The sequence below is a fragment of the Pelophylax lessonae genome (genome assembly GCF_965119305.1).
Source record: "Pelophylax lessonae genome assembly, chromosome: 4".
Taxonomy (NCBI): domain Eukaryota; kingdom Metazoa; phylum Chordata; class Amphibia; order Anura; family Ranidae; genus Pelophylax; species Pelophylax lessonae.
This window is the reverse complement of record NC_138771.1, coordinates 360090482-360101185: the sequence shown is the minus strand read 5'-3', so window position 1 is coordinate 360101185 and position 10704 is coordinate 360090482. Positions and strand designations below refer to the sequence as shown.

Here is a 10704-nt window from a genome sequence, read left to right as displayed (position 1 = left end):
TGTGCACTAATCTGAGCACTGATCATATATACCACTAACAACATTACCTCTGTTTATGCCATCACAGAAACTTTGCAATGATCTCATAAATATTCATTAAACCAGAAGCAGCTTTCATCAGGAACAGACTTCCATTTGACTCACATCCAACCATTAGTAAACTCGGAGTAAGTTTTGCCATGAAATGCAAGCATATGGAGACTGTTTATATTATAAACACCACGTACATATATCATCCAAGTGGATATCACTGTGCAGTGGGTACACATAATCTTATAGGGTTCATTCAAATGTCAAACAAGGACTAATAATATCCCACAAAAGGTTTTTTGGAGTAATATTGGAAGTCTGTATGTGTTGCTTGTCTATACACCTGTTTGCATGATCAGGTTGATCTTTATTAGTTCATTATATTTGCTTAATGCATATACAGTATGTGCAAAACGCAACATCAATGATCCTTTCCATGAGCATTGTGTCACCTTGCATCACAGTGTTAAACTTCAATAGGACATTGTGTAGTATTCATATACAGTATATACAAGGATTATATATACCCATCGCAGCATGTATATGCAAAAATAATCCACAGCAATATACAGTATATATATATTTATATATATACCGTATACATATATATACACCGTATACACACATATATATATATATATATATATATATATATATATATATATATATATATTGCTCAAAAAATTCAAAGGAACACTTTTTAATCAAGAGTATCAGAGTATAGCTAACATCAAGTCAAATATACTCCTGGGATATTGATTGTGTCAGTTAAGTAGCAGAGGGGGTTGTTAATCAATTGCTGCTTTGGCGTTAATGAAATTAACAACAGGTGCACTAGATGGGCAACAATGAAACAACCCCCAAAACAAGTATGGTTTTACAGGTGGAGGCCACTGACATTTTTTTTCCCCTACTCATCTTTTCTGACTGTTTTTCACTAGTTTTGCATTTGGCTAGGGTCAGTGTCACTACAGATAGCATGAGGCAATACCTGGACCCTATAAAGGTTGCACAGACAGTCCAACTGCTCCAGGATGGCACATCAATACGTGCCATTGCCAGAAGGTTTGCGGTGTGTCCCAGCACAGTTTAAGAGCATGGAGGAGATTCCAGGAGATAGGCAGTTACTCTAGGAGAGCTGGAAAGGGCTGTGGAAGGTGCTTAACCCATCATCAGCTCCTTTGTGCAAGTAGAAACAGGATAAGCACTGCCAAAGCCCTACAAAATGACCTCCAGCAGACCACTGGTGTGAATGTCTTTGACCAAACAATAAGAAACAGACTTCATGAGGGTGACCTGAGGGTCCAACATCCTCTAGTGAGCCCTGTGCTCCCTGCCCGACACCATGGAGTTTGATTGGCATTTTCCATTGAACACCAGAAGTGGCAGGTCCGCCACTGGCGCCCTGTGCTTTTCACAGATGAGAGAAGATTCACCTTGAGAACATGTGACAGACGTGAAAGGGTCTGTAGAAGCCGTGGAGAATGTTATGCTGCCTGTAACATCATTCAGCATGACCGGTTTGGTGGTGGGTCAGTGATGGTCTGGGGAAGCATATCCATGGAGGGACACACAGATATCTACAGGCTAGACAATGGCACCCTGACTGCCATTAGGTATTGGGATGAAATCCTTTGATCCATTGTTAGACCCTACACTGGTGCAGTGGGTCCTAGGTTCCTACTTGTGCAAGACAATACCAGGCCTAATGTAACGAGAGTATGCAGTAATTTCCTGGAGGATTCAGGAATTGATACCATTGAATGGCTAGTCTGACCTAAATCCATTAGAACACCTCTGGGACATTATGTTTGGTCCATCCGATGCCACCAGGTTGCACCTCAGTTTGTTCAGAAGCTCAATGATACCCTGGTCCAGATCTGGAAGGAAATACCTCAGGACACCATTCGTCGTCTCATTAGGAGCATGCCCCAACATTGTCAGGCATGCTTACAAGCACGTGGGGGCCATACAAACTACTAAGTACCATTTTGAGTTGCTGCAATGAAATTTCAGCAAAATGGACTAGACTACTGCATCATTTTTTTACTTTGATTTTCAGGGTGTCTTTGAATTCAGCCCTCTGTAGGTAGATCATTTTCATTTCCATCAAACAATGTGGCATTCTTTTGTTCCTCACACATTACCCAGTTCATATGAGTATAGATATCCAGCATGATATGTTTCCCCATTGAGATCTGATGTGTTTTCAAAGTGTTCCTCTAATTTTTTTGAGCAGTGTATATATTATGATTGCATTCTCATTGGTGCTATATATATATGTATTATCTTTTCAGTCATCTTATACAGGGCCCTGCTTGTTTTTTTATTTTTATTTATCTATATTTAAATATTTATTTTGCATATACGTATGTTTCATATAGATAAGGCTAGTAACACTATTTGGAATATTGGTCTGTTTGATTATGCTTATTTGTCCATGTTGAGGAGTGTTAGTGAGATTCTGAGGTGTTAATGTCTATTCATTTGGTAAATGCCTTTTAGTGCTGCTGCCACTTTGACTTTTATTTATTGTACACTTAATATATCTGTGGTGCAAATGTGAGCCTGTATTACACTTCATTAATTACAGAATATGCTAAACGACCTGTAGGTTAATGCATGTAAAAATAATATTTCTTATTACTTTATTTCTGCATATTTACATGCAGGCAAGTTGCTCAGCAAATTGGGCAGTGCAGAGGTTGAAACAAACGATACAATTGGAAGGGGTCCTTACAAGGATGACCTTTTATTCATGTGGTTAAAATCCACAAAACCTCATGTGAACCTGTGTGGCAGTGCTTTTATGCCATACATAACAATACTAAGTACTATAAAAAAAACTGTGTCACTATGTGCTTAACCACTTGCCGACTGCTCACGTTGCTGCTACTGCAGCAGAGCGGCTCGGCTGGGTCCAGCGACCTAGTCGCTGGATTCCTCCCTCTCAGACACAGCTGGAGTCGGGCCTGGGGAGGAGAGGCGGTGATTACCACCGTTCTTCCCCGATCGTCCGGGAAAGAGAGAGGAAATCCACCCGCTTGTGTAAACAAAGCGGGCAGATCTCCTCTGTGACAGGCAGGGACAGATCACAAGATTCAGCTGAACCTGCGATCTGTGTCTGTGTCACACAATCCCCTCCCCCCACACACGTCAGTGAGCATGAGGCACACATTTAACCCCTTGATCACCAACAGTGTTAGCCCCTTCCCTGCCAGTGTCATTATTACAGTAACAGTGCATATTTATAGCACTGATTACTGTAGTAATGTCACTGGTCTCCCCAAAAGTGTCAAAAATGTCAGTTAGGGGTCCAATCTGTCCGCCCCAATGTCGCAGTCTCGCAAAAAAAATTGCAGATCACCGCCATTACTAGTTAAAAAAAAAAAAAAAAACAATAAAAATGACAAATCTTTCCCATAGTTAGTAAACGCAATATTTTTTGCGCAAACCAATCAAAATATGCTTATTGTGATTTTTTTTTTACCAAAAATATGTAACAAAAAACAAATTGACCTAAAATGTTAAAAAATTTTGATTTATACATTTTTTTTGGGGAATGTTATATATCATAAACAAGCAAAAAATTGGGGGAGCAAACCCTGAACATGTATATCTAAAGCCGGTGCAGCTATGGACCAAGCAACATGTATGTTAAAAAAGAATAGCGCAACCATGCAAAAAGAAATGACTATTAAATATGGAGACAATCCATAAATAAAAATGGGGGTTTAGTCCCACCATATGGCCATATCGTGCTCAAGCCCACCACTGCGTCAAAGTACCCCATTATCAGTGGGTCCTACACTATCCATAGAAAAGGGGTGAATCCAGCCTCTCCAACCCTTGGAGACAACACTCCTTGCTGGGATGGATGTGCTAATGCACTACAAAGGACTCCTCCTGTATTTACTTGATGGTGGACTCTGATAGAGTACAGGTGTGGTTGAGCATCCCACCCCCCACACACACCTGTACTCTATCAGAGTCCACCATCAAGTAGATACAGGAGGAGTCCTTTGTAGTGCATTAGCACATCCATCCCAGCAAGGAGTGTTGTCTCCAAGGGTTGGAGAGGCTGGATTCACCCCTTTTCTATGGATAGTGTAGGACCCACTGATAATGGGGTACTTTGACGCAGTGGTGGGCTTGAGCACGATATGGCCATATGGTGGGACTAAACCCCCATTTTTATTTATGGATTGTCTCCAATGTTATATATCAGAATGTGAAAAATATTTATTTTTTTTCAAAATTGTCGCTCTTTTTTAAAAAAAATTAAAAATCGCACAGGTGATCAAATACCACCAAAAGAAAGCTCTATTTGTGGGGAAAAAAGGACATAAATTTAATTTGGGTACAGTGTCGCATGACCGCGCAATTGTCCTTTAAAATAACGCATTGCCGAATCGCAAAATATAGCCTGGTCAGGAATGGGGTAAAATCTTCCGGTCTTAAAGTCGTTAAAAATACGCTCATTGAGAATTGTTTTGTCAAAGACATGTAGCTAAATACATTTTGGCCTAAATATATGACAAAAATTGAATATATTGGATATTTTTTAACTGTCAAAGAAGAAAATGTAAATTTTTTTGCCAAATTTTCGCTCTTTTTTTATTAATATCGCAAAAAATGAAAAGCGCAGAGGTGATCAAATACCACCAAAAGAAAGCTCTGTTTGTGGGAAAAAAAGGACGTAAATTTAGTTTGGGTACGGCGTTGCATGACCGCGCAAGTGTCAGTTAAAGTTGCGCAGTGCCAAGTTGAAAACAGTGTCCTGGACGTTAAGCAGGAAAATCCTCCGGTCTTAAAGTGGTTAAAAGTACTAAGCTAAGCCCTCCCTTTACAAAAAAACAGATGCATATTTACCATTCCAGCAGCCTGCATTTTAAAACTCCACCATGTTGCAGTTCTCTGGCCACTGCAGTAAACCTACTCTTTTGGCCGTGCCGAACACCTGCTCCCCTCTCTTTGCTTTGGTCCCTTACACTGTGAACCCTGACCTCAATCCTTTTGAACACTTTTAGAAATATGCAAAGAAACCCTGATTGTGAGCCAGATCTTCTCATCTAGCATCAAATGTTCTTGGCTGAGTGAATAAAGATTTCCACAAACATGCTTCAAAAGTTTATGGAAAGCCTTCTCGGAAGAGTTATAGCTAAATACTGCTGCTGTCATACAACCCATTTTTGCTGCTCTACCCCCCATTCCTTCTGCCACACCACCTTTTCTTGCCACCATAAAGCCCATTTCTGCTGCCATACTGCCTGTTCCTTCTGCAACACTGCTCAATTCTGCCTCATTGCTGCCCTTTCAGGCCGTTATACTGCCCATGCTTGCTATCATACCACCCATTACTGCTGCCACAACACCCATTCCAACTACCATACTGCCTTTTTGTGCCATCATAATTCCCATTCCTGCTACCATACAACCCATTCCAGCTGAAATACAACTGATTTCTGCAGCCAAACACCCATTGCTGCTGCTATACCACATGTTCTGCTTCCATACTACTCATTCCTGCTGCCATACAGCCCATTCTTGTATTAGAAAGACTAATCAAAGAAATCTGTGTAAAATTCGTAATGCTAAAAGGAGTACAGTAAGACTGTCCAAAATAAAAACAAAAACTCATTTACTGAAGACATTAATATTCTAAAAACAATATATATTTTATTAGAGCAGAAGTGACTTATTATTTAGTATTTACAGAAGATTTCTGCTGGTGCCAAAACATAAAAAAGTAGATTGCACACATGTAGACTGCGGTATTAAGCACAACAGCAAGGCAAACATATGGATAGTTAATGCTTAAGTGTTATAAACCATTCCAAATGCTATTTATGGGTACTGTGCTTAGCATAATTCATTCAGGAAGTAAAATATTTTGAAGCTATTTTATTGTCTTTGTGTATTGATTTTATGGAAAGAATTTTAGGAATGGAGATGTCTTGTCTTGGGAATGTGAGCCATTTTAATGTGTTTTTTGCAGGTAGGCCTCAGACAATATTGCTTGGTAGGAAGCTATGCGCTTCTTCAAAACATAAGCTCTTCGTTGGTTAGTAAAGTTCAACTTTGGCATTAGGATACACAGCCACAACATCGTATCCCTCAGGAGGCTTCACTCTCTCCTTGGCGTGAGTCTCACAGTACAGCTGCTCTTCAATAAAGAAATATCCCCTTTGTTTCAGGTTCAGCCCACAGTCGTCACACATGAAACATTCTGGATGGTAGAGCTTGTCGCGAGCCTTGACTATTGTACCACTAAATAAGAAGAAAGATAAATCACTTATTAATACACTACTCATACAAGATTAAAAAAAAGCCTTTTGTTAAGCAGAGCCTGCAAGCATGCCTTTAAGTGTCATAAACTCCTCTACCCCCCCCCACCCTTCATATCACTATTACCTATACTACCTCTACCCTACACCACTACACCATGCTTTAATTCACCAAGGAATTTTCTGTACACCAATAAAATAGTAAATTAATATAAAATGACCGAGTGCTGTTTGGCCATGGAGGTTTTGCATATCACAATTGTTACCCGTTTAGTTAGATCCTTTTTTTACCAACAAATCTTTAATATTATTTTTTATGAGCCTGAGTTTAATGTGAATTGCGTGAAGGGAGAAAATTTATTTTAATGGGCTGACTAAGGTACCCAAAGCAAAAAACGTAAGTATATACATTGCAAGCACACCAAGATAATGTCAAAACATTTATAAAGATGATCAACACAAAGTGGTAAGGTGAAATATTTTGGAGCCACGCAGGGCCCCTTTATCAAGCTTGTGATAGAGTACATAATACAGCAAAATAATTTAACAAGCCATCCACCAATCAAAAACCAGTGTAGGAAGCCACCCCCTGAGCTCTGTCATCATATGACATCATAAAATCTGCCAAAAGTAACAAAATACCAGAGTAAATAATCCTGCCTAACCATACTTTGTGTCTTATAACCTACATGTTGACCAAAGTGACAAATGCAGGCACTGGGTAATATGTACGGTGGATAATGGGCAGCATGGCAAGGTAAATATTATAAACCATTGCATCGTGCACTGTTTCTAGGTGACCAGACAGTGAAACCATGCAAAAAAGGTGCATGTAGGGCCCATTCACACCAGCCCTGTCCACTTTAGTGCATTAAAATGCCCATTTACTTCATACAACCCTGAAACGCTTCACTTCCTGCTACTACCCTAAAATATATACACTCAGAAGGTGTTCTGCAGTGCATCCTATTAACATGCAGTACCATGCTTACAGTAAGCCATGCAGTAAACCATGCATGCCTGCATCACTTTGGCATGAATGGGCCCTTACTATTCTTTGTTACGTGCATCTTGGCTGCCCTGCACATCCATAGGCAAGGTGCACTGGAGTGCCATTATGAACTAATGGCACTGCAGCACACTAACATTCAATAAAGACTTAAAAAAAAAAAAAACTAAACTCATGAACATAATGTATTATGGCATGTGCCCTTTTCAGCATTCCCTGTAATACAATAAATCTATACGATCGCAGAGATCTCCAGCATCATTGTGGGTTTCATTCTGTGCGGGCAGCAAGCCAGCCAGTCAGCAAGAATGCAATGTTTTTAGAGTGTCTTGCCACATACAATAACATAGCATACTGGAATAAAGGATAGTATCTAGTCTGTTCCGAAGCAAAAACAAATTGCCAGAATATTTTGATAATTAGCAAACACCTTCTGCACTCTGCAAGTTGAAAAAAATGAATTTTGCAGTAACTAGCAGGGGCGGTTAGTCAAATTAACAATCTTAGCCAGGATTTTTAGGCCAAACCGACTGAGTGGAGAATTATGTCCAAAGTTAAACAAGGAACAAAGGCTGTAAAGGCTTGACGAATTGATAGCACCAAAAAAAGAAAAAAATGTAAAAGGTACCTATTCTTTCAATAAATGTAATATTAACTGATTTCCCCTGCTCATGCTGTTTATACTCCCTTACATTAAACAGGATCCAGAAGCCACAGCCTTGGCATTCGGGTCCACTTCTCAGTCAGCAGTCCCACGGGACTGTGTATAAACAGCTTTTATCAATAAACTGCATATGCACAATACAGTATGGCTCTACTGGCCAAGAGGAGGACTGGATCACCCAGTCTAACGGAGGCCATGGTTTCTGGACAGGGTCACCCACTAGTTTAAGTACAAGGGGGTGCAACTAGCATGAAGTGGGGAGGTTGGGGATTCATTTATTTAAAGATTTAGTTATCCATTAAAGTGAAGGAAGGAGGAGTAAGACAATAAAGGAGTACCAAACTACTGGGAAGAGTTCATATAAGACAAACAGACTCAATTCACCAAGCTTTTCAGCCATGTGATTATTTTGTCTACCTCTTATGGGCTCTTAATTACTAATAATAATAATTTTTACTGTTTAGAAATTATGTCAAAAATTACTTTCTATAGTAATCTCCACCCAATGAATACAAATGTATGGAAGAATTGTTGTAATGCTTCGCTAGTTTATTTATGATCACAGCTATATGATAGGTCCCAGACAATGTTATAGCACAAAATGCTATGCTATGCCAAGGTGCTGCAAGAGGTTTTTTGTGTGCATGAGTTGGTTCAGACATCTTGCAATTCTAGGAGCTAAAAAAGTAAAATCCTGAAAAACAAGAACACTTCAGTCACTGCGAATTCCATAACGATATGGAATATAATATGCAATAATAGAGTATATATTCTGACAGTGTTAGAGGTTTTTGGTATTAAAAAATCATGAAGCTGTTAAGATAAAGTATCTAAGTAGTCCAATCATAGTCGTCAGGGATTAGAAACTGTAAGACAAACTGTAAATTCATTTCTAATGAGGAAAATTAGTATTGATGATTTAATCAATTCCTATTAGAGTGGACCAGGCATGATACTTTCATTTCTTCATGAGCATCTTTTTAACAAAATGGAGCTGATAAAAAATGGTTCTAACATTGTCAGTCCCTAGACAGAGGAGATGGGGAGACAAAACAACAAAAGCTACAATTTATATACTGTAGGAATATCATTCAGTGTTATTCCAGGTGTCAGGATCATACTGCGTGTAGCACTGGGGAATCCCTATCTGTACAAAATAAATAAAGGAACAAAATACCTAGTTTATCTTATAGTTACATAGTTAGTCAGGTTGAAAGAAGACACAAGTCCATCTGACATAACCAATAAAAAAAAAAACAAAAAAAAAAACAGCAAAGAAAACTCAACCATACAATCCCATATACACAATCCTATACCCGCAGTTGATCCAGAGGAAGGCAAAAAAACCTCAGCAAAGCATGATCCAATTTGCTACATGCCTCTTATCAGTTTGGTTGCCCTTCTCTGCACTTTCTCCACTACTGGGTGTTCTGGTAGACCCTAAGCTTAATATAAAAAAATATTCTAACATGAATGCATAAATAAACAGTCAGAAATCAGCAGCGCAATCCATAGTATAAAACCGTCTCTATGGATATCTAGAAGTTAAATTCCTCTGGATAGTTCATACAGTATATAATGAGAGTAGCTGAAGTCAGAGAAAGCAGCGATATCCTGGTGAAAGATGAAAGGAAAACATCTCACACTCCGCCACCGATCTGTGTCACCAATCCAATGAAATGGCCACTCACCACAGGAAATTGCCTTCCACTCTCATGGACAGGCAAATTCGCTTTGAAACCTGGATCTTGGTATCCTAGATCCCCGATAAACACTCCTTATCCCTCCTCCACATCCACACAGTAACGATGCGAGTATGAAAAAAAAGAGTAAGCTTCCACTAGTGCAATGATGTTTTTAAAAGTAATAGCATTAATTTAAAACTCAATACGATGCACTCACATGTTCCATAATGAAATAAATCATGTTAAGCTGGATAAAGCTGGTCCTTCTGATCACACCCTCTCCACCCAGGTTATTCATGTCTAGCCTACTCTTTTTTTCATACTCGTATCGTTACTGTGTGGACGTGGAGGAGGGATAAGGAGTGTTTATCGGGGATCTAGGATACCAAGATCCAGGTTTCAAAGCGAATTTGCCTGTCCATGAGAGTAGAAGGCAATTCCCTGTGGTAAGTGGCAATTTAATTGGGATTGGTGACACAGATCGGTGGCGGAGTGCGAGGTGTTTTCCTTTCATCTTTATCGCTGCTTTCCCTGACTTCAGCTACTCCCTACTACTTATTTATGAACTATCCAGAGGGACTTAACTTCTAGATATCCATAGAGACTGTTTTATACTATGGATTGCGCTGCTGATTGTTGACTGTTTATTAAATAAGCATTCATTTTAGAATATTCTTTTATATTATTAAGCTTAGGATCTACCAGAAAACCCAGATCCTTCTCCGCTATGGATTCCCCCAGTTCTACTCCCCCTAGTATGTATGATGCATGCATATTCTTAGCCCCCAAGTGCATAATTTTACATTTATTAACATTAAACCTCATTTGCCCTACAGTTGACCAATGAAACAATGCATTGAGGTCAGCTTGTAAGTTGGAGACATCATGTAAGGAAGTTATTCCACTGCAAAGCTTGGTGTCATCTGCAAAGACTGAAATGGTACTTTTAATCCCAGACCCAATATCATTTATACAGATTTCAAAAAGTAAGGGTCCCAACACTGAACCTTAATCTGTAATCTTATTTTC

General features: G+C 39.3%; 1 protein-coding gene across 1 annotated transcript in view; it reads right to left on the bottom strand.

Annotated features, from left to right (window-relative positions):
* Positions 1-5690: 5690 nt before the first annotated feature.
* The window catches only part of PDLIM4 (PDZ and LIM domain 4), a 280179-nt gene continuing 275165 nt past the window's right edge, over positions 5691-10704 (bottom strand). Inside the window, exon 7 of the mRNA XM_082255565.1 lies at positions 5691-6300. Within this exon, the coding sequence (XP_082111691.1) occupies positions 6096-6300 (205 nt within the window). The 3' untranslated portion in view covers positions 5691-6095. The remainder of the gene's footprint in view (positions 6301-10704) is intronic.